Here is a 25,666-nt window from a genome sequence, read left to right on the forward strand (position 1 = left end):
TGGCGGTCGAACGACCCTTTCACAGGGGTCGCCTAAATACATCCTGCATATCAGATATTTACATTATGATTCATAACAGTAGCAAAATTACAGTTATGAAGTAGCAACGAAAATAATTTTATGGTTGGGGGTCACCACAACATGAGGAACTGTATTAAAGGGTCACGGCATTAGGAAGGTTGAGAACCACTGCTATCTGTTGACCTCTTAAATCCACCAGTCATGAAAAAGAATATGGTCTAGTTTAGAACAAAGGAGTAGGAACATGAAGCATCCTATATGTACTCACGTATCTATTTCTAGTTCTTTCTGTTCTCCCAAGCCTGTTTACACTGAAAATGATTACACCAGGAGCAGAAAGGCAAATGGCCATACAAACGTTCAGAAGTCTGTTTGAGACCTGCCTATCCAAATTCAGATCTGAGAGAGAAGTTTCCAGAATCACTTCTGAGCAGAAAAAGAGCACACCTATTCTAATTTACCCCTAGAGAACTCCAGGTAATGTGGCCCCGAGACTTCTGTTTGCAGCATCCTTTTATGAAAAACAACAGGACACAGGGAGAAATTAGGGGCAGTCTCAACTGGCATCACAACTCCAGTACCAGCTTCTTTGTGAACTTGACATTCATATTTGTGTTTGAACGTGTATTCCAGATTTGTATAACAACATTGCAAGAATGGCTGCTCACTGTATTTCAGAAATTAAAAGTATGGATAATCAGTACTGGATGACTAACCAATTTTGTTGAAACCCCAAGACAACCCATTCCTCTTAGCTGTCATGCTTCAGGATCGGATGATTAATAAATGATGTGGTTTTGCTTCAGAAACCTCATCCCCCCCTCGTGGTCCTTTTAACATATCTCATACACACGAACAATAAAGAAGTCAGGCAGATTTATAAAAATAAAGCACCATTTAATGAGGCCATCCTTCAAGAAGATCAAAGAATGAAAGGGCTGAATCGATCCTAAGCCTTCTCCATTTTCATGATTTATCTTCATATTTTCTCTTAAGAAGACAGATCTTTAATCAGTTTCCAACATAAACAATTTCAAGTAATTCTCAACACCTGTGAGAATGATCCCACTATATTTCTTGACTCTTACATGATACTATTTTACCAGCACCACAAGAAAATGCAACACATGTAGTTTAAATTAAAAGAACCAGCATATAAAAAAATAGTAAAATAAGAATTTTGCCACCTTTAAATTGATAAATTGCTTTTACTCAGTAAAAACAAAACAAAACAATCAAACAAAAAAAACGAAACCGGCCTAACACAGGTATATGTATATAGGTACCTGCACCACACTACTGTTTCAGGTCAACTGAAAAAAATAAGAACAAACTCAGTCTGTGTGAATAGATACTGATGAAGAACTCACTGTTATTTACAGTTATTTCTTTATCCAACTTTCTGCTTAAACAATTTTAAGTCTGCCATATCACAGGGCCACCCTTAAAATAAGTCTTTCTTCATATTATCATCCACTTTTCTATTAATACAATAATTGCTCTCATGGTTACATGACTTCCCACATTTCAAACAGTCTCCTTCACTGAACCCAGAGTGTGTCGTTTCTGAAATAACTATCATCTCTTAGCAAGACAAACATGGTATGTTGGAACTCATCTTGAGCTTTTTGCTTGGCAGTGTGAAAATAATGCTGACCAACTAACATTATAAAAGGCATGATTTTAGAAAGTGAAAAAACACCAACAATAACAAAACAGAGATGGCATTAATTTTAGACCTTTCCATAAAAGTAAATATCTCTATGTATATGCAATAATGATGTTCACCCTTTCTGGTTAGATACCACAGAAACAAAATAATTCTAACAGGCCACCAAGTATTTATTGCATGATCACTGCCATAATTTCAAAATGTGTATCCTGCTGTCCTCTTAGTAGTGCTAATAAATTGTTGACTATGACGAATGCTTTGGTTTAATACACAAAATATTTGTGGAGCAATAAAGCAGTGCCCCAAGGCTGTCTGAACTGCAAACTGCTGCAATTAGACTGACAGCAAAGTCTACTGAGCTCTGCTTTTCCGTTCAAGGTCACAATGAATTATATCATAGTGACATTTGTGCCTATTGAGCTTTCACTGTCCTGGGGGCTTTTGCAGAAATCATCCCTCAAAGCAATAAAATTAGTGGAAAGTAATATACCAACCTCACTGGCATCACTGAGCAAACAAGGATCAAAAGGTCAGTTTTCAAAAATAAGACACATTATGAGCATACAGGAGCTCTGAGATGCTATGACAAGCCCAGAAGCTGAACGCCAAGAACAGGAATATCCCATCAGTGCTAAAAGCAACTGGAAGTCCCGCTGATAAAAATCACAGGAATCAAAAGTGCAAATAAATTCCACCTCACCCTATGCTAATCCACGTTGATTTGAGAGTCTTAGGGGGTATTCTCAACTTCTAGAACACCCACACCTCTGGTTTACCCATAGTGAAGAGCACTTCAGGTAGGACTTGTGGATATGATACCTGTTAACTTCCAGGTAGGTTTTCCTCTGTTCAAATTTTGTAAGGTAAGGAGGCATTATTTTTAAAAAGCCCCAAAAGTCACACATACTTTTACCAGTAAATGCTTTAATGTTGAAAAAATATATATATATATTCAACATATATATTTTTTTTAGAGTGTGTGTGTGTATATTCTTGAGCAATTTAATTATTTTTATAGGGAAAACTCTCTTATGGGAGTAAAAGCAGCTTTTACCTTTGTAGGAAGATACTTTCTTAATGAATGGGAAAGGAGCAAGCATCAGCTAGTATATAGTAAGCACTCCATAAATGACCTCTTCCCTGACATTCACCTACTCACTGCAGTAGAACACATACTCACAAACTCACATGCTCAGTGTCCTAACAGTTTCTACTTAGAAGCAGAGAGTAAGTACAAATCCACACATTATAATTTAAGAACAAAGTTAGCAAGCTATTGTAGACTGAACAAGAAATCAGTTAGTTGTGCAGTGTTCAAAATAGGAGGGTATGCTGAACTCAATTCAATGCATCTTTTTTTTTTAAATATCTGCCATATATCAAACAAACACTGTGGCGGGGGGGACACATTTTTCAGTAATACCACAATGATACTTCACCTCTGGATTGTCTCGAGTTAGAATAAATGTAGTTTATTTCACTGATGTGCGACACTGTGCCTGTTCAATTAATTTATCATGAAAGACTACAAGCGCTTGAAGTAATTACATGAATGAACTTATAACCTTAACTGGCATGTGTGGTGGCAGGGCTCTGCCCAGAGCTTAGTCCACAAAGATTTATGATGCTATATTTCACTTTCCTCCATAAGACAAACTCACAAATCTGTCACTGAAACTAGATGTTGCTGCTGACCCTTAATAAATGTGCATCTTAAGTATTGATCAACTGATCAATTAGTATCTGGGTTTCAGGCTTATTCAGTGTGAATACTGATATCAATTGGGTGACCAGGAGTTCATTACAACCCCATTTTCCATCTTGCTACTGCTCATTGTTAATGTCCACTCCTCCCCCATCTCCCCACCGACTACATGGAAGCCACAGAGAAATGGGATCCTCTTGTCCCCTAATACCAAGTTAGTCTTTTTAATTTTCCCACAGAATCACAGCTCTCCATAATTTGTCTAAAGTCTATTGCTATTCTTAGGAGCTGAACAGTCCTTTGTGAATTGGCCTGGGAAAGTAAGCATCATCACAGACCATTGTTTAAAGTTCCATCCAAGGAATTTTCAGAATGACTTTTACAATTCATCTCATTCTTCAGCTTGCAACCCCTCTATGTTTGCAGAAAATATCTCTTATTCAGAAAATGAAAAAAATAAAAACACCTACAAAGGTACTTTTCTTTCCTATGAGAAAAGCAGAATTTCTATCAAAAATTGGAACTGGTAATATTAATTGCTTACCTATTACCAACTTCCCTCTTCTTTCACCCAATGCAGTAGGCAAATTGCCATCAGAATTAAGGATATTTTAAGAATGTGGATAGAGAAAAATAATGAAATGGCTCCTCAGTAGTTAAGAAACTACAGAGCAGGCTTTCAATGGAAATGTATCTCGCCATCTCTTTTGGATTAACACCATTAGTGCCAGCCGGAAAAACAATGCTGGCTGCTTGAAACACGAGTATTCTTGGTAACACTTATTTGTGTAGAAATCTATATCCACATTAATGTGAAAATTGATTCCAGCCACTTGGATTTTATAGTACTTAGTATTTTCTGAGATTTACTTATACTATAGGTAAACCCAATGAATGAACCCAATTGGACATAAAAAATCCATCCATTTCTGCCTGAATTGGTGCAAAGGAATCACTGTGGCCCCTATTCTGGTGGCATTGGTCATAATGTCAGAACAAATTAATCAGCTATTGACTCTGAATGGTCTCTTGTAAATTCACCTCCAGAACTGTGAACGAGCTAGCTGTCTTCTGAGAGTACACAGTGACTACTAAAATAATATCTAACACAGAGATAAAAATACCCTTAATCAGGCCACTCAGGCCCAGGTCTAACAAAAAAATCTCCTTTCTATTATCTCATTCTACCTTGCCTTTGTGCCTTGGCCACCAGGTCCCCACACACCTCTCCTGTATTAATGGAGTCAATGAAAGATAATGCATTTCATCATGAGAGGGCTTTCTCTCCTGGCACCGTCTCGGACCCTTCTGATAAGTGCTCTCTAGATGGGTCTCACAATAGTGCTATAGTTTAGCAGGTAAGAGTTTCTAAAAAGATAGAAAATGAGGCTTTAAGTGCAACCTTTAGTATTCAATTCCAGCTTCTTACTCAGAAATCTCTAAACCCATTTTTAAAAACATATTAGCACAGTCCTTGCTTGATATTTTCCACTAATTCCTTCAACATCACACTTGAAGAGTCAGATCACAGTTGCCTCATGACTCTCTTCCCAGGCCAGCTGTAAAAATGAGAAGGCTTACATTGAAGTTCTCCAGGGACACGAAACTGGAGAATTTCAAATGCCAACCATGGCACCTAATGGCAGGAAGGCAGATGTTCTCTTTTGGGGAGAGCTCTAACTTGCTCCATGACCCCAGAGACGCCCCATGAAGCAGACCTCTCCCTGGATCTCAGAAAACTGTTCACATGAGGTCAGGCCAGCAGGTCACCAGAAGTCAAGAGTAAGAGAGCAAAGTGGAATCCTTTGCCAACCTATTGGACAGATTCATTCAGAAGACCAGAAACAAAACCAACTGAAATCCAGACCCATAGTAACACTTGGCTTTATGGCAGGATTTACTCCCATGAAGTGATATGTTATTTTATCTCCTAAAACACATTCATTTTCAATTTAAAAAATTCTCTTCAAACATAAACAAAAAGGAGCAAGTGAAAGGAAATGTACTTGTGTTACCTTCTTCTGATCTTCTAGCTTGTGGCTCACTGGATTCTTCCCATGTCTGTTCATCTCTGAAGATAAATCCATCACATTAGGTTTCCGCCCTTCAATATGGAATCTCTTCAAAACAGCAGCAAACTAATCCAAGATGCAATCGCTAGGAAAATACCAGCACGCCACATTTCCCATCACACACCGTTGCTGAACTTCATCAACTCCAAGGAACGATGAAAAAACCCATTGAGTGAATGGAAAAAATGAATTTTGCAATTTACTCCCAGGACTTTCCAAATCAACATATCGTTTCTAAATGCTGACGTCTCAAAAGCACAATGTTCCTCCTGGAATTTTAACTCCAACTGCTATCTTTTTCTTTCTTCACAGTTTTCCATTTTGAAAATTACACAGTTCCTATAAACCTGTGATAAAATAAGCACACAGTTAATTCTCCGCCATCACTTATAGTACAAGTAATACAAAATCTTATCTCAAAAGTCCAATTTAGAAAAAAAGACATTCGTGATAGCCCACATAAAAGCAATAGCAAATGAAAGGCATTATTTTCACCCCTTTAAAATACCAATTATAATTCCTGAACCAAAACAGAATATTAAAACCAAGGATTTAAAGCACATTGAAGCTAAAAATCAACAGGGAATACACATACATTCATCCAGCATGTGTACTAGTATACGCTGCCTAGTTCCACTCACTAATTACAGCATTCATAGAACCACAGAGTTTAGAAAACAGCCCAATAAAACTAGACACGGTGCTACAGTGACTCTTTTCATAAATAATTTCATTTAAACTTCAAAATCAACCTATAAAATGGTTATGACTCCATTTTAAGATGCTATTGAGAAGTGAATTTTTGTAAATCAAATAAGTAGTAACTAACAGAGTTAGAATTCAGATACCTTTGAATCTAAAGCCCTTATTTTGTTCCAGACATACCTGTATCAATTCATATTACATATTTTAAGTGCAGGATACCACAAATGAGTTTGTCAAGAACCTTGCTGAATTAAGAATGCACGAGGTTGCCCAGCTGGCATGGCTCAGTAGCTGAGCATCAATCTATGAACCAGGAGGTCATGGTTCAATTCCCGGTCATGGCACATTCCCGAGTTGTGGGCTTGATCCCCAGTAGACTTGCAGGGGGCAGCTGATCAATGATTCTCTCTCATCATTGATGTTTCTCTCTCGCTCTCCCTTCTCCATTCCTCTCTGAAATCAATACAAAAGAATGCACAAGGCATTTTCCTTAAAGGGGTCATATAATCCAAAATTTCCAAACCCAGATAGAAAACTGAATCACCTGAAAATAATCTTAATCATATAGATTCCTGGGGTATACCAAACTGGTAATTCAGAAGTTACCGGGTAGTGCTTGGAAATCTGTACTTTTCTTTCATCTCTTCTAGATACTCTGATGCAGGAAAACCACTGAGGGGTTGGAACCTCCCTCTGATGCAGGGCTTCCCAAACTTGTCTGCATTTTGGAATCACCTAGGAAGCTTCAAACACTACTGATTCTTGTGTCCAATCTTCAGACACGGTACTTCATTAGTCTGTGATGTAGTCTGAGTCTTAGAACCTGCCTTCACCTATATAATAAAAGCCTAAGCGTCCCTTAAGGCAGAACAACTAGAACGACCAGTCGCTATGATGTGCATTGACCACCAGGGGGCAGATGCTCAATGCAGGTCAGTACGCTCCCACAGGAGGAGCACCGTTTAGCCAGAAGCCGGGCTCATGGCTGGTGAGCACAGCTGTCATGGTGGGAGCCTCTTCTGACTCTGCGGCAGCAGGAGCAGCGGGCCAAGATGAGTGTGTGCAGTGTGGTGCCCAGCCCCAATTTGGGCTCCTCCCTGGCCGCCTACCACTTGGCGCACTGCTACATCCCCCAAGGGTCCCAGACTGCGAGAGGACGCAGGCCGGGCTGAAGGACCCTTCCCTCCCACAGTGCACGAATTTCGTGCACTGGGCCTCTAGTACTATAAATGCTTTGTATAACTGACTAACCCCAGCTTGAATACCTGAAACAAGGGGAAACATAGTGCCTCAGGTGGCAGCTCTTTCCACACTGAGGCAGCTCTGGTCTGTAGATAGTTCCTTCTAATTTGGAGATGAAGTCTGCATCCCTGAATATTTCTGTGCATGTGTAATTATTTATGTTCTTGTAGCCATCAGTGTACACAAAACATTTTTTTTTTTTTGCCCTTTTATCTGCAAGTTCTTCAAGTATCACTTTAGCCAGGTTCCTTAGCACCTTCCATGAGTCCTCATCACCGTGGTCACTTTCCTCACAAGAAGTTTCTCTTTGCACATAACTGTGCTACCCAGAAGTGAGCACAAGAGTCAGGCATGACATGCTTCCTCCAAGCAGACAATAAAGGATAGAGCAGACAGATCGTGTTTTAAAAGTAGCTCCTGAACTGCCTTTGTTCCTCTCCATGCACTGCTTCTTGAATAGCCAGCCTCCTGCCAACCCTTGCTCCTTCTTTAACTCCTCAGCTCTGCTGTGTAGGTTTTTGTTGTTGTTTTTTAATTCACACAAAGATCTATATTTGGCAAAACATCTTGGCAGCATTTTGTTAGCCTAGCACATTTACGGTGCCCATTTGAAAGTAATAGAAGTGGCATTTCTGGAAAAGTAGCCCATAATTCACATTATTCGCTGTGCAAACCAAAGAGAATTCATTGTAAATCTTAAAAAAATTCTCTGCCATATAAAGGCTCCTGACTATTGCTTTGAGTAGTATAAGTACAGGAGTTGGGGAGTGTGTACTAGCCCCAGATTTTTAGATTATTAGAAATAGATAAGCAAAATCTGGTCACTCACTCTCTATGCCCTCTTCCACCTCCACCCACCCCCTGCAATCACCACAATGTTTGCCCATGTCCATGAGTTCTCTTTCTCTCTTTTTTTTTTTCTTTTCTGCTCAATGCATCCACCCTCCCCTAAATCCACCTCCTCCACCAGAACTGCAGTTTGTGTACTAATGTGAATGTTACTGGCAAAGCAAATAGCATGGGCAAAGCTTGGATATGAGAGAAAATATGGCCAATTTGAGGAACTCAAAGGAATTCAATGAGGAGTGGCTGAAAAATGTTAAGAAGGAATGTTGCATTATAGAATCTGTCATTTTAAAAGTTCATTGCACTGCAAATTGGAAAATAGATGGAAAAGAGCAAAACTGTGATAGGGAAATCTTAATATGGACCACCAAAACAATAAAAGAAAGAGCCTCCTGAACTGGTAAAGGAGCTGATGTCATGAAAGAATAAGGAAACTGAGTGATATGGAATTTAAAAGGTGGAAGTTGGCAGAATTGGTATTTGATTGGAGTGAGTGTGGGTGTGGGGTTTAAGAGTGCATGAGCATATGGATGATGATACCATTATCCAAGGCAGCAAATCTCACAGGAGAAGTACTCTGGACAGGAGAAGATAAAAGAGTTTGTGAAGCAAACAAAAGAGGCTTTCTAAAACCTAGAAAATTACATGCCAATTTCACTGATGGACATAGAAGCAAAAATCCTAAAGTAACATTAAGAAACTGAAACCAACCCTGGCTGGTTTGTCTCAGTGGATAGAGTGTCGGCCTGCAGACTGAAGGGTCCCGGGTTCGATTCTGGTGAAGGGCACATGCCCGGGTTGTGGGCTCAATCCCCAGTGGGGTGTGTGCAGGGGGCAGCTGATCAATGATTCTCTCTCAGCATTGATGTTTCTATCTCTCTATCTCTCTCCCTTCCTCTCTGAAATCAATAAAAATATTTTTTTTAAAAAAGAAACTGAAGCCAGCAATTTATAAAATAAATCTCCCATCAATTCCAGCTGGTATTATGCCAGAAATAAATGATTGGTTCAAGATTTGAAAATCAATCAGTGAATTCACCACATTAGCAAAATAAGGAAGAAAAATAATATTCTCCTCTCTATTGATGCATAAATATAATTTGACAAATTAAGCATTGATTCATGACAAAAAAAAATCTCTTGGAAAATCAGGTTTATCTGATAAAGCTTACACTTTAACTGATAAAGTATATTCCTAAAATATCTACAGCCAACATCATACTTATTAGTTAAAAGATAGACTTTCCATTTGCTCAAGAATAGTACATGAACACCTGCTAAAATAACTTCTATTCAGTATTCTATTGGCCTAGTCATACAGTAAGACAAAAAAAAAATATGAGCAAGAGGGAGAGGGAGGGAAGATGCAAGATAGCAGTATAAACACAGGAAAAACTGTTATTATTTATAAATGTTATGATAATTTATATAAAATATTAAAGAATTAAGAGGTAAATTACTAGAATTAATGAGTCTAGCAAGTGTCTTAGATACAAATTCAATATATAACATTTCTTTATATTTTTGTTACAGAAATATTCAAAAAATGAAACTATAAAGATACTATTTACAGTGCCCCTAAAAATATCAAATATCTTGGAATAAATCTTATAGAAGATAATAAAACTTTATGAGAAAGCAATAAAAGACAATAAAATAAATATATAATAGAGGGCTATGCCATATTCATGGACTATAAGATTCAATACTATAGAAATGCCAATGCATGCCTAAAAGATTTACAGATCCAATGCATTAGTAATCAAAATTCCCAGTTCTCTTTATATAACTTTAGAAGCTGCTTCTAAAATATATGTTAAAATGCAAAATACAAAGAAAGCCCAAGACACTCATGTAGAACAAGGTGCAACTCTTTGCTCTACCAGATCTTAGGACATGTCTTAAACCAATAGTAAGTAAAATGGTATATAACTAGTGCAAAGATAGACAATTTAACCAATAAAACACAGAAAGCCCAGAGAGACTCTTAATACATATAGTCACTTCATTTATTACAAAGGCAGATTCACAAACCTGTGGGGGAAATGTTTTTGTTTGTGTGTGTGTGTGTGTGTGTTTGTGTGTGTGTGTGTTTTGTTTTTTGTTTGTTTGTTTGTTTTTCAGTAAAAAGGGCTGGGTCAATTGGACATCCATGTGGAAAAAAATGAAACTTGACCTCTACTTCACACCAATAATCAATTCCAGGTGGATTTTAGATTTACATGCAACAAAACAATAAAGTTTCTAGGAGAATGTGTTTGTGTTCTGGGGGGATGGAAATATATCTTAAACAAGAGCCTAAAAGCACTGAACATAAAGAAAAATAACTAAGATTGTATTAAAATCAAAACTTTTTATTCAATAAGAAAATATAAATGTAACCATAGAGTAGAAGAAGGTACTTGCTATTTGTATTACTACATAGAAAAACATCCAAAAATCAAGAAAAGTCAGGCAGAAGACAAAAATATTTGAATAGGCCCTCCATATAATAATAATAGTAGTAATAATATCAGTAATGATAGTGATATAGATAGAGAACAGATTAGTAGTTGCTGTGGGTTAGACATGGGGAAAGAGGGTATGTCTAAAAGGGAGAGTATAAGGAAGGCTTGTAGTAACAGAACCATGTTGTATCGATTGTGGACATGGTTATATGAATCTACACATGTGGTTAAATCACATAGAACAACACACACACATACAAATGAGTGTATATAAAATTGGTGAAATATGAATGACCTCTGTGGGTTGTACCAATGTCAGTTTTCTGGCTTTGATATTTTACTACAGTTACACAAGATATTACCATTGGGGGAAACCAAGTGAAGGGTATAAAGGACCGCCCTATACTTTTTATTTCTGCCACTTCCTATGAATGTGCAATTATTTAAAAATTAAAGGTGAGGAAAAAAGAGTATGTACACATGGCAAATAAACATATATGCGAAAGTGAACGCCCTCATTAGTAATCAGGAGAACACTAATGTAAACCATAATGAGATGCATTTATCTACCTAAATGAATTTTTTTTAAAAGAATACCAAATGTTAGCAAAGTCATGAAACAGTAAGAACACTGCTGATCAATGTGTAAACAGGTACAAATATTTTGCCAAAAAAAATAAGTTTTACCTACTAAATTTTAAGATGCACATACTATTGTATGACCCAGCAGTAATATTCCCACGAATGTACTCTTCAAAAATATATTCATATGGGCATCAAGAGGAATGTACAAGAAAATCCCTTCAGAATGACAACAGCAACAAAAAACAGCAACACAAAAACTCCATCAATATTAGAATGAACAAAAATAAAAAAATATTAGAATGGATAAATAACTTGTGACATATTTATATGAGATAACTTTACATTAAATGAAATTAATAAACTATAGACATGCATATCAATATGGATAAATCTAAAAAATACTAAGAGTTTAAAGAAGTCTAAACCAAAATAATATATACTATATTATTACATTTATATAAAGTTAATGGTATAAATGGTATTAGAAGTCATGATAGGGGTTACTTTTGGTGGGTGGAGGGAAGGGAGTTTGGAGTTAATAGGAATTTGCCTGGAGTGCTATCAACATTCCTTTTTTTATTATTTTGGTAGGCATTAAATGGATGTTAGCTTGTTTACAATTCACTGAACTGTAAATTTACATTATGTGCAGTTTTTTATGCTTTGGGATACAAATATTAGCTAAGAAAAATTTCAGATACATCTGTCTTTAGTATTTCCATGTTGCTCTAATAAGCAGCAAATAAGTAAGTTAGACTGATGTCACACTGTTATTACTGGGTATTAAGATACTCTTTTTTTTCTAAGGTTATGGACCCAGTTGTTTGATTATTGTCCTGACTTTTGTCTAAGAACAATGTTAAGTTTACCAATACAGGATCTATCAAATGTCAGAAAATGTATTCGTCTCCTGATTTCCAATATATCTTTCACCTTCTTTAGAGTAATGAGTTTTATACTCTATCAACTATACATTTTATATACATTTTTATATCAGCATGAAATAATATTTCCAAAAGCATCATGAATGCTCCAAGTTATTAAAATGTATCCATCTTACCTAGAGCCTCTCTTACAGAGATAAAAGTCACACAGCAATGAAAGACCAATATGCACGTGACAGAGTCAGACCCCAAAAAGCAAATTTTCAATGTAGCCCTTGTCTTTACAGAGCTTACAGTCCAGTGAGGAGTCGGATGTAAATTAAACTAAGGAGCATCAACATACTCTCCTCAACGCTGTCCAACAACAAAACATTCGAATACTGATGAGTTTACATCCATGATAAAAGACAATTTTATGCCCAGCCAGGGTGGCTTCATGGTTGAGCATCAAACCATGAAACAAGTGGTCACAGGTTGGATTCCAGATCAGGGTACAAGCCCGGGCTTAGGGCTTGATCCCCAGAAGGGGACACGCAGGAGGCAGTCAATCAATGGGATGTTTCTTTCTCATCAATGTTTCTATTTCTCTATGCCTCTCCCTTCCTCTCTCTCTAAAATCAATAAAAACATATTTTTAAAAAAGACAATTTCATGTATGCAGCATTAATTAATGGGATACTATGCAGATAATTATTTTAATTTGAATATAATTTGAGTTCATTTTAAATGCATAAAGATGTAATATGACTTATGCTTACTCTTGTAGAATAAAAACCATTTATAAGAAAACTCTAAGTTGCTGGCAGAAAAGAGTGGATTTATATATATTAAAGTGATACTGGAAGGTTATTCTCTCATATGATGATAATTGTCAATATGTCAGTATTAATTCTCTGCCACTCTTAACATAAGTCAGCTGTTGGGTTTGGAAATGAAATCTAATCATAGTATGTATGCATAACCATAAGTAGTTTCATTTTTTAAGCAAAGATTTCCATATTGTTCAGACTTACTTAGATGTCCTTCAATCATATTAAGGATAAAAAAAAATTAAGAAGGTGAGATTTGGAAAGGATTTTTTAGTGGTTGGGTGTGTGCTACCTCCTAACCCAGACTTCTGATAGGAATTTTAAGGGGACCATTCAGGGAGCTTGATACTCCTTCCCTGTAGTTGAGGAAAAATAGAAGCCCAGTCCCTGAGCCAAGTAAAGTGGCCTGGAGCAGGGGTAGAATGATCATCTGGGGTAGAAAACTGTAGTTTTCTCTGGTTGTAGATAAAATGTGTAATTCTTAGGGACAAGATATGGAATCTGTGGTAGGAATGTTTGCTTCAATTCATTTAAAAAAGGGACTCAGCTCAAAAGAGCAATTTGCCAGGTAAAGGTACCCCCGCAGGAGGAAGTTGTAGGTGCCACAGGGCAGAGAGCTGAGGAGAGATCTGAAATGTCCAGTTCAAGGAGAAGTCATTACCCAGGTCAAGGAAGGCGAGATTAGAGGGACCCAGTAATGAAATGTTCAAACATCTCAGAAAAATAACCATAAAAAGTCAGTTTTAAATATCACGCAGGCCTAGAGAATAAAGCCACTTACAGTAGCATCAGCCAACAAAAGGTTTTCTACCCCCATGCCTCTCCTCTTCTTTCCCATCTTCCCTATAAGACCCTACTGAGTGGGGGAGGAGCTAAAAAGAAAGGTCCTTCCCGAGTGGCACAAGGGTGGTACGGAGGGGCACTGGTACCCTGTCTTGGTTTGGGTGAAAAAGAAGATTTTGAATAAAGATGTGTTAATAAATATATTGGAATAAATATTCTAAATTGTGAATTGATATTTTGTGTGACCTAAAGTGATCATAAAGCTGAGCAAATACATGAAATACCTGAAATTTACATTCAGGGACTGAAAAAATTAATTCTACTAAGAAGTTTGAAGAAACAGGAGAAAAGTTTGGAATGGAGATTTAGATTTAGGGGTCATGAGACTAAAGAGATCACTTATAGAAGGTACATAGGCTGAGAAAAGCACCAAGAGCAGAACTCCAGAGGAAAGATCCACCTTGTCTTAGGTAAGTATTGCTATATTCAACCCTAAAAATGTAAATGTGATCATGCCACTTAATTAAAATTCTTCAGTGGTTCCCTAATATCTAAAGCCCAAAAAATAATAAAAATAAATAACTCCTTAGACTGTCCTTTAACACTCTACCCATCATGATCCTGTTCTAACTTTCCAACTTCATATAACTACTTTCTATATTTTGTTGTAATTATACCAAGAAAACTTAAGAGTTTCTGAGGACAATATGTCACTTCATATCTCAAGCATCAACATATCCCTAAGTGCCATACAAGCCAATTGGCAAACTCCTGCTTATCCTTTAAGTCTCTTCAAATCCATTTCCTTCCTAAAGGCTTAACTTTTTTTATGCTCCCAACCCCACTCCAGACAAGTCAGGTCTTTCTTCCCCAATGTTCTATGAGCATCTATATACGTCCCTGATAGTGGACACTTACCTAGTTACTTGTCCCCCACTACATTGTCAGCCCCTCTTTACGTTCTTAGAGTCCCCAAGGTATGACACAATGCCTGAAGGCTAACCATCATCATTCATAAAGTGACTAGAGGCCCGATGCATGAAGATTCGTGCAAGAATGGGCCTTCCTTCCCCTGGCTACCAGCACAGCATTCGCTCAAGCCAGAGCCACCTTTCCGCCTTCGCTCTTGCCCGGAGCTGCCTTTCTGCCTTCCCACACTGCCCAGAGGCCCAGAGCAGCTGGAGCGGTGAGGAACGCCTGTGTCGTCGCCATGGCAATGACACAAAGCATCACACCCTGCCCCCTGGCCTCTCAGCGCCTGTGCACTGCCCACAGGCCCGCCATCTTTGTTGGGTTAATTTGCATACTCACTCCTGATTGGCTGTGGAACATTGAGAAGGTATGTTCAATTTACATATTTGTCTATTATTAGTGTAGATTACTACAATTCTAAAGAAAACATGAGGTATGTGTGTGCAAGCATACCAATAATTTCCTATATATCTAAAAAAGTTTTACCAAAATTGTCTCATTCTACCAAAAACATGTGCAGTTTAGAAAAGGCTCTTTCTGAACTTGCTATTTTAGCCATACGCTTTCTAATTGAGGCACTACATGCATGGATAAAGCACAAAAATCTTAACTGTACAGTCTATGACACGCTCAGTTAACCAACACTCATTATGATACAGAATATTCCCCCTCTCCCTTAATAGTCCTAAAGGTAACCACTACTCTGTTTTATCACCATACATTTGTTTCCTTTGTCCTTAAAATTTCATATTAAGTGGAATCATACAGCGTATACTCATTTGTTTCTTCTTTTTTTTCAATAGTAAATCAGGAAGGTCCATCTGTATAGTTGTAAGTAGCAGTCATTCATTCCTTCCTTTTGCTCTATGGTGGGAATGGTTGTGTTTATATGTAACAATTCACATATTTGACCAAAATAATGCCCAATTCAACATTGAGATTTTTTGTCATCCTGAACTCCATGTTCTAGTTCAGGCTTTCTGGACTCTATGCCTTCAAATCAAGAGAATAAAAGTTTGCTTTGCTTCACGTATTTCTCCCAGGCTCTGTGACCTCTATTCAAGTCAAAGAGAATCAACAGTTCCTGTGCCCAGACTGTTGGCAGCATAACAAATCACAGATCCGGAAACCATTAAGAAAATGACTGAAAATTTATTTTGGATTTTTAAGTCAAAGGTGAAATGGTCTTGCATACCCTTTGAATTATAATACTGAATAATCTCTATGTGGCTCAATCAGTATTTATAAAGTGCTAATAAAAGGATCCAGACCCAAAGGGAAAGGGTTAATAAGTTGTTCCAACAGAAGAGGGTGTCAGGGCCAGAAGTTTCACCTGCCCTCTCACCAATGTGTCCCAGACCCAACATTCCACTGTTACATATGATGAATGACTCTTCCATGTAAAAATATTAGAAAACTATGGGAATAATATGACTGTCATAAAAATGTTAAAAATGTTTTACAAACATCAATACCCATACATCATTAAAATATAAAAAGAAAACTAAAAAATAGAAATAGAAGGAAGTCAAGTAGCTATAGCTTCAGTATCATACTTAATGGTAAACTATCAGAATAATACATAGAATATGAAACTATTTGTATGAGGTTTAAAAACATTTAAATCATTACTAAGTATTACTTATAAATGCAGACAAATATAGTAAATGTATAATTTTATGTATGAAGTCATAAATCACTTAAAAGTCAGGAAGGACATAAAGATGTCTGCTAACATCATTCCAACAAAACATTATATTATAGAAACTTATCACCATGGTAGGAAAAAAAAAAAACAGTAATAAATACAAGAACAGAAAGGTTAAAAAAAAGTATTTGTATATCCTATTCTTGACTATAGAGAGAGTTTGAGAAAATTTATAAACAAATTATTTAGAAGTAATAAGACTATCATTTACAGTACACTGGCAAAATGTATACCTTTACATCAGCCACAACAATAAAAACAATGAAAGAAAACATAATTTTAAAACAGATTCCATTAGTAAGAAAAAGACTGAATAAAATGCTCCTTAGAGAAAACTAAAAAAAAATATTAAGATTTTATGTAGGAAGTTTTTTAATTGAAAGATATGAGAAGTATCTATATAAATGGAGAGATACACCATGTTCATGGGAAAGAGAATTCAATATCATAAAGATGTCAGATGTCCTCTTCCCATTATTCCATAATTTCAATTCAGGTCCACTCAAAATTTCAATATATAACTTTATTATGTAGCATAAAAAGCTGATTATTAAATTCATGTGTAGAAATAAAGGGACAAGACTAGCCAAGATAATTTTGAAAATCCTTTCAAAGATATCAAGATTCACATAAAACAATTATATTTAAGACAGAGGGGTCATGGACAAAGGGAAGGACAGACAGATAACTGGAATAGAATTACATCTCAGAAACAGAAGCAGGCACAGCCATATAGTGTATTAATATGCAATCCAATGAGAAAACAATTGATTTAGAAAAATTATTCTGAAACAATAGGTTATCTGCATGGGAAAAATATGGCTAATAGAAAAAGATTTCTTACACAATACATAAAAAATACAAGCTCTAATAAAAAATTTGACAATATTGACTTCAGCCATCTGTATCACAAAAAGTAAGCATAAAACAGAGAAAAGAGAACCCAGGTAGGACTGGGGAAATATATTTACAGTTTACATATATGTATAAGTGCACATTCTAAAAACATAATTCTTACAAAAAAAATCTCCAATGAAGACAAACAACCCAGTAGAAAACGGAGCAAAGTATATGAATAGGCAATTCCCAAGAGAGAAACACGAATGGCCAATAAGCATATGAAAAGTAGTAACTGGGAAAATACAAAATTTTAAAAAGACACTACTCCCACCTAACAGATGGTTAAATTTTTAACTGTTACCAATAGCAACTGTTGAAAAAGACGTGACAATGCTAAAACTTTCATGAACTGCTCAGTGGGTATGTCACTGCTGTGCTGGTGCAGTGCAAGCACTATAATGAGGAGTTTGGCAGCAGCCCTCAGACACATCCATGGAATTGCCAGGAAGAAATCCACACACTAAAAGACATGCCTGTGAAGATTCATCCTTGGCATTGGTACAAAAAAATTAGAAAGATTCTAAATATCCAGTATCAGACGTAAGTAAATTGTGGCATGTACGTATGACATTGTTTACAGCATCTAAATGAATAATCTAAAGCTCCACATATCCCCACAGACAAATCTTAATAACATAATTATACATCAAATAAGGGAGTTACAAAATAATAGAGTATGATATCATTTATAAGAAGTTTAAAGCACGTTAAGAAATACTGAATACCGTTCAGAAAAACATACAAATACGGTAAAAGCATAAAAACATGCAAGAAACAATCCAAAACCAATATAGCAGGGCTTTTTTCCGGGGGAAGGACAGGTAAGTGAGTTTGGGAGGATTATAAAGGGAGTTTTCATAGTGATGCAGTCAGTATTCCATGTCTTTAAAATATTTCTAAAGTAAAGGTTATAAAATGTGGCAAAGTTAGGTGTTAAGCACACAGAAGTTAATTTTGTGTCTTCTTTCTGCTTATTCACTCTGCTCTTCTTAACCCTTAACGTAGTCTACAATGAAAATGAAGATGTTAAAAAACAATAGTGAGACTTCATAGAATGTAAAAGCATTTATAATACATAAATTAATCAACCCACATCCAACTATGGGACGATAGCAAATGTTTTTCTGCAGAGCTGGGACCTCCCCATAGGTGGTATTTGACTAAGTTCCAGGATGAGGTCTCCTTTTTGGTTGTTCATTAACTGGAGAGCACCGCTGGCACTGACTGGCGGGCGGGGAGAGGGGAGCGATAAATGTCTTGCGATGTATTGGTACAATCCAGCACAAGGAAAGATTGTCCCTATGTCCCCCATTGAGAGAAACGGTCACTGTAACAGTAGCCTTGGGACATGCCTTACTTGACCACAGTGTGAGCTCGGGGCTCTCACCATGATAAGACGGCCTCTTCCTCAGGATCTTTCCTTTAATAATGTTTTTTTTCCAGAGCATCCTGTCTCAGAGATTGTTCTAGGACCCAGGAAGAGAAAAGATGCATAATGCTCTGCCCTGCCCCCTATGCTGAGTTCCCAGCTCATCCCCCTCGGCCAAGGAGTTGGGATCCATCAAGTAAACCTCAAGAAATCATTATGCCCCACCTGATTCGGCCGCATATAATTAACCAGAGCCTCCGGTGCTATCGGTTGCTCCATAAGTGCCCCCACACAGAAATGCATCCCTTTTTGTGGTGTCGCAGAGAACCAGAAAATCCATAATCATGTAACACAACTTTTGTGAGTTACTCTTTAGAAAACTGCAACCTAATTTTGTAAGACAAAAAAAGTTTTTCTCTTGTATACCAAGTATCCAGGAAAAGGGGTGTGTGTGTGTGTGTGTGTGTGTGTGTGTGTGTGTGTGTGTGTGTTATTTGCACTGTGATTCACAAACTAAGTTATTGTAAATCTGGGTCTTTCCCACCTGTGACATGCAGGAGACATAAAAACAGCAGGGAAAACAGTATGTTCCCCACAACATGGCTGCTCTGCTTCGTTTCTGTAGACTGGAAATGCTAGGTTATTTGCCTCTATCAGATAAATCGGCTCTGCAGCCCACAATTATAAGATCATACATGGGTTTTCAACAGGAAGTTTGGACTTGATTCGTTCAAGATTAAAGGACACAAGGAAGGTTATATCATTCTGAGCCAATAACTATACATGTAATGGAGATAGAACAGTATAAAATGTACATAGTCTTAGGTACTAATGATAAGTAGGAAAAAAGCTTGCATCTTTTAGCTAAATTTGTTTATTGCCTGAAAACTCAGTGTAGTAATTCAAGGCCAAGTGACAGGAAATTGCAGTTTCCTGGCTGACAGCAATTCAATCTGCAGTAACAGTAATAGTTCTGAAACGGAATTTCTACGCTCTGAAGAGGGGAAAAACACAGTATTTTCAATAACTTGGGGTGCAACCCAGATGATATGGCACACATTATATAGATTAAATTATGACGTATGCTTACAAGCATGCAGAACCTTATCATGTAATTTCAATCAAACTTTTGATTTGGTCAGATGCTAAAATTTGGTCTATACATGGTCTCCCATAGGGAGATTGGAAACATAGCTGTTTCTTGCTGCAACAGCAAATAGACAATCATTTTATCTAGGTAATCGTAAAGTAAAAACACTGAAAATTGGTGGGCTAAGACAAGTTTTTAAAGTTTTTCTGGTTTTCTTCTTGTGGAAGGATTGTTTTCTACACAATTCCTCCTTTTGGAAGGGAATTCTATCCGTGTTCATTCCCTACAAATATGTAAATTGTTATGAGAGTAAATAATTGTCAGTCTTGTTTGAACCACAGTACTGTTTTTGTTACAATAAATTAGCCTTTACCCTTAAACAATACAGAAATCCTGGCCTGATAGAGAACATGATAGACTAGATTGTTCTGAGTAAATATTTTCTCACCTTCCCAGCCCCAGTGAATTGGAACTTACCCATGTGACTTGCTTTGCCCAATGAAAGGAAAGTGGACTAATGCACGCAGGGGTTTTTAATTGGCTTGCCCTCTTCATGGTCCTCCCGGAGAAGGAGAAGAGCACAACTTAGGTAGCCATGGAGAAGACCTCATTCTAATCCACAGCATGAGGCCAAGCCCAGCCAAGCCCAGGTGAGGTATAACTGACCTATTAACCAAGAAATCAATGCTTCTTGTTCTAAGCTATTGAAGTTGGGAGAAGGCAATAGGGGGAAGTTAGGCCACATTACTGAAGCAATACATAATACAGTGAAGAAAGAATATCTGAGGACATATTTAAGGAAACAATTTGAAATTAGAATTTCTAAAAATGTTTATGTGTAGCTCATCATGGTTTTGAGGCAGGAAAGTTAGAAATGGAACAAAAGCTTCAAGCTCTACACCTCCCCATTTCCACTTTGGCTGGATCATGGAAGACTTGACCTTAACTGACTACCTGTTCCCCCTTTCTTCCTCCCCAATTTCCTATAATTGAGATAAAACTGTTCTCAACCAGATTCAACAGCCATACAGACCTAAAAGTGATCAAAAGTTCCATAATATCTTTATAATAAATTTGCACCACCCCCCAATCACCACGACAGTTCTGGGATGAACAAAAAAGAAATTGCTATCTGAAGAGGAGGGACAAAGACCAGCCAGTCCAGCAGTCACCCCACCAATGTCAGAAGCCTAGGAACACCCTACCCCTGCACCAAGGTTTAATAAAAACCATCCACCTAGATCCCATCAGCGCTTCTTGTTCTCCGAGGTCGCCTGCTCTCACTTTTTTAAGTACAGCCTATCGCTTAATAAATTTATTGCACTTTGATAAATCTTTCTGTCACACTCGAATTCTTTCTTGTTCCATGACAAGAACCTGGTCCCTAGTATCAGGTTGAGGCTTCCCTTGGCCTCCCCAGTGACATACCCACCCCCACATCAGCTTGAGTTAAATTTCCTGTTCTTCAACATAAAAGTGTGAAGTACACAATCTCTAAACATCCCTACAACCTTAAGGTTTTATACATTGCTTCCTAATTCTGCCACTTTCTTAGCCAAGGCCCTTCTCTACAGACACTCTGAGTAGAAGTACATTCTCCTTGAGAGATTTTATCAGCTGTCCTTGGTTTTAGGTCATTGTAAGTCAAGATTTGTTATCATTTTATAGCCCAATGGTCTTCACTTTACTTTCTGTATATCTAACCTTTGGGCACTCATACAACACAAAATAGAAAATGCTATCTCTTAAATATCATAAACTCTTTATAGAGAATCAGAAGTCTGGCTAGCATATAAAACTGGTAATTTTCTATTACAGGGATCAATGGTATATTTTGAAGAGATATCAAAAAAAGACTAGCACTCAGTGGAGGTCCTCTATGTAGTAAGATTTATAAAAGTATGCGGAGAAGAGAAGTCCTTTGGGGAACAGTCAGTAGTATTTTGTGTCTGGTACAAACACAGGATATGTTTTTCTTCAGGATTGGGAATACATTGCTTAGTTCTCACCAATAGCAAAAGTGAGGTGACACCTCAAGAAACAGATAAATACATGTGTGAGTGTGAGTTCCTAATACTCCTTCCCATCAGTGTAGCTGAAAGGGAAACAGTTTGACTTCCTGAGTTACTGTTGAAGAACAGTCACCAGGAGAATGGTTGACCCACATCAGACAGTGATACAAGTGAGAAACATACCTGGGCTGTGTTAAGCCACTGACCTTGGAATTTCTTTTCTTTAATATAATTTTTAGTTTTTGATTTGAGAGAGAGAGATAAAGACAGCGCTGTGTTGTTCAACTTCTTTATGCATTTATTGTGATTCCTGTATACACCCTGACCAGGGATCAAAACCACAACCTTTGTGTATTGGGATGATGCCCTAACTGACATTGAAATTTCTTATCACCACAGTTACCCTGACCAATACAGCAGGGTCCCTTGGTCTGGTCCCCCATACTATAGCATGGCCCATCATCTTCTCCACTGAAATGTTGCCATACACATTGAAAACCTTTCTCTTTTGTTTCCACATACATCAATAGAATTTGGTTGAACTGATAATAAAGAAAACAGCACAAACTGTTGTAGGTTTCCATTTATGCTGGCATATACAACATGGCACTGCACAAGAGTATTCAGAAGATATAAGGTATGTTTTATGCAGTTGATCAATTTCTAAATGGACTAGAGTTTTACATTGAGTCCTAATATCATTATGGCAAATTTTTCAGTAACTACTAAATAACATGATTTAATATGCTCATAAATGTTAGGTATCAAGTCATAAAAATGAGACACAAAGATAAACTATTCTATGTTTAAACATTCATAAGTTGAATATAAATATCTTGAGAAATATAAAATATAGTCAAATGAGATATATTCACATATATTCTAGTAACCCTTCTAGACAATGAGTTACTTATATGACAGTTAAGATTACCATATTTTTAGTTCAGGAGTAAGTTGTCTTAGCACATAGTTTAACAAATGGTTGTGGAAATAAGAAAGGGAAAAGAAAGAGAGGAAAGAAAGAAGATTATATCAACCAACCAAAGAAATTTAATAGTCAATTCTTTTGTGAAGGATTATCCTACATGTGTTTCTGAAAATCTAACTCTTTGCATAATGTAAAGACATTTAACAAAAGAGATTTTAAGAATGGTGAAATACAGTATTAAAAATACTTGACTCACCAGAAATCTATCCACACTAATGCATAATTTGTACTCATTAATTGGAATTATATTGGATTTAATTTTCTTTAATATTAGTTTTGAAAAGGATTTCAGAGCAAATCAATAGGGTAAGTAGTACTTCAACAACACTAGCTGCTTCAAAGCTCTTCAGCTACATGTAATTTGTTTACAAAGGGATGGATGCAGTAATTACAAATGGCTCTTATTATTTGTCAAAGCAAGTCAGGTATTCCTTCATTCAATGTGCAGGCATGGATCACCTACCAAATGCTAAGCATTAACTTTACTTTAAGGGCACAGTGAAATGACATTTTCTCAAATATATTTTAGAGAAAAAAAAGACTTCTGAAAATGGCAAGCTAATCCTGATGCCAATTATCTACTTTAGCAAAATGTTGGTAAAATTGTTAGGCTTCAATTTTTATAGCATAATTTAAAGTGAGAAAAGACCATGGGAAAGTAATCAAGAAGAATGATAGCTCTTCAGCTTAGTACTGAAGAAAGAAAAAGACACATAGCTAGGCTTATGACAGTTTCCTTGACCAGAAATTGGAGCATCAAAGGGTGTCTGTAGCAGGTACGGGCTGGTCAGGAGGGATGTTACAGTTTTACTTTCGTGCTTCTGTTTGGTTTAATTGGTTATCAGCCCAAACATGCACTTTCAATTTGCCACAAGCGTTGTCACTTGCTATTGTCTTACAACTAACCACTCCACACATCTATATATATAAAAGCCTAATATGCAAATTGTCCCCTCAGGAGTTCAACCGGGAGACTGGGAGTTCGATTGTTCACTATGACGTGCACTGACCACCAGGGGTGATGCAGAATGAAAGAAGGCCCCATCCAGTAGCTGGGGAAGGGAGGCCCCAGCAGGCAGCTGGCAGCTGACAGCTGGTGGAAGGAAGGCCCTGGCTAGCATCCAGAAGGCCCCAATCAGCCCTGATAACAGGCCAGGCTAGGGACCCTACCCATGCACAAATTCCGTGCACCAGCCCTCTAGTGTATAATAATTACCTATTCCCTAAACATGACTAATGCATTTGATATTGCAACCTGACTCAGAAAAGTAAAAAAGAGAAAAAAATTTTGAATACCGGTAATGATTTGGGTTTATTTGGGGAACAAGAGTAGATTATATTAATTTTTGAATAGATTTAGATCCATCATGAAGAATAAAGTCATAGCATTCCTTATTAAATGCTACACTTTTAACTTTGACAATCAAGTTATAGAGAGCAGCTAGCATGATACAATTTTAAAACAAAACCAAGTAAGCAAAGAACAATCCCAAACAGGTAACTCTGGTTTTTTTTTTCCCCACTCTGGATGAAAATATTGGTTTCAATGGACAGCATATCTTAGTGCCTTACATTGTAAACAGAAAATCCTGTAGAAATATTTGCTTTCTTCTGCATTAAAATATAAATATGTATCCCATTTACATAAATGATTTCACCATTAGTTCACACAGTAGACTACCATGTTAGATTAACAAAAAAAATACTATTAGTTATATTAGTTTAAGGTACTACGTATATTTTCTTTTGATGGCTTTTATAGCATCAATTTCTTACTCAGTTTGCTCAGCAAAGGTACAGAAATCTTTAGCATCTCAATAAAGACAGTTATTGTTCTTCCAGGATCTAAAAACATTTAGTGAGACCAAAGGAAGGAATAGGAATTCTATCTGATTTAAACTCTGCTTCAAAGGTAAACTACAGAAAGAAGAGTTCGTATGGCTTCTGTGGGTAGTGGGAAGTTATTCAACCTGATGCACCACCCCTTTTAAATAGCCTACAGATTATAACAATAGCTTACACATATAGCATTTTCTACAAGCCATGCTCTGTGCTAAGTACTATCTCATTACCTTCTTACCAAAACCGGTGAATTTGAGACTTTCATTCTACCCATTTTACAGGCAAGGCTACTGAGGCAAATGAAAGTGAAATAACCTACCAAAGGTAATATAGGTAGTAAATGGTGGGAGCAGGCCCATTGATTCTAAGTTAAAAGTGGACTATTACCCACTTTGCTCTCCTTCCTAGAGACACTTCCCAGTCTCCCTTGCATCTAGTGGTGACCATATGACACATTTCTGACTAATGGAATCTAGGCAGAACTGATGTATGCCACTACTCTTAAAAGAAATGGAAGTATGCTCGCGAGACCATTCCTCTTCCCATTACCTGGGGTGTATATATGATGGTGAGAGCTAGAGAGGTCATCCTGGACCATGACATGAAAGTTTGCATACTGAGAAGAACATAGCAATAAGACTGGAGGAGCCTGAGTCCCTGGATGGCTGTGTGAGCAGAAATACACCAGCCCTGACTACCCTTAAACTGCCACGTAAGTATTAGACACGCACATGTGAACACATACACACACACACACACACACACACTCCAAAACACTCCTCTCTGATTTAAGCTATGTTATCATGGGTGTGGAGAATTATTTTTAACAGCAACTTAGACTGTACTGTAACTGATACCCACCTTACTGCATGTGACATCTCTAAGGGTATCCCAGTGACTGTCTTATTCAGGATTTGAGTCTGCTCTACTCCCACAAAGCCCCCACTTCCAGAAAGTTTAACTGTATTCCTCCTTCCAAGTTTTGCTTAGATAAGTCAGTTGGCATGACTGAGC

At 37.2% G+C, this 25,666-nt stretch overlaps 1 protein-coding gene across 1 annotated transcript in view; it reads right to left on the bottom strand.

The window, feature by feature from the left end:
* The window catches only part of NAV3 (neuron navigator 3), an 832,877-nt gene that overhangs the window by 601,906 nt on the left and 205,305 nt on the right, over positions 1 to 25,666 (bottom strand). Inside the window, exon 2 of the mRNA XM_070409676.1 lies at positions 5,414 to 5,817. Within this exon, the coding sequence (XP_070265777.1) occupies positions 5,414 to 5,485 (72 nt within the window). The 5' untranslated portion in view covers positions 5,486 to 5,817. The remainder of the gene's footprint in view (positions 1 to 5,413; positions 5,818 to 25,666) is intronic.

Source organism: Myotis yumanensis, unplaced genomic scaffold (genome assembly GCF_028538775.1).
Source record: "Myotis yumanensis isolate MYYU_CA2020_CCGP unplaced genomic scaffold, mMyoYum1.0.hap1 SCAF_3, whole genome shotgun sequence".
Taxonomy (NCBI): Eukaryota; Metazoa; Chordata; class Mammalia; order Chiroptera; family Vespertilionidae; genus Myotis; species Myotis yumanensis.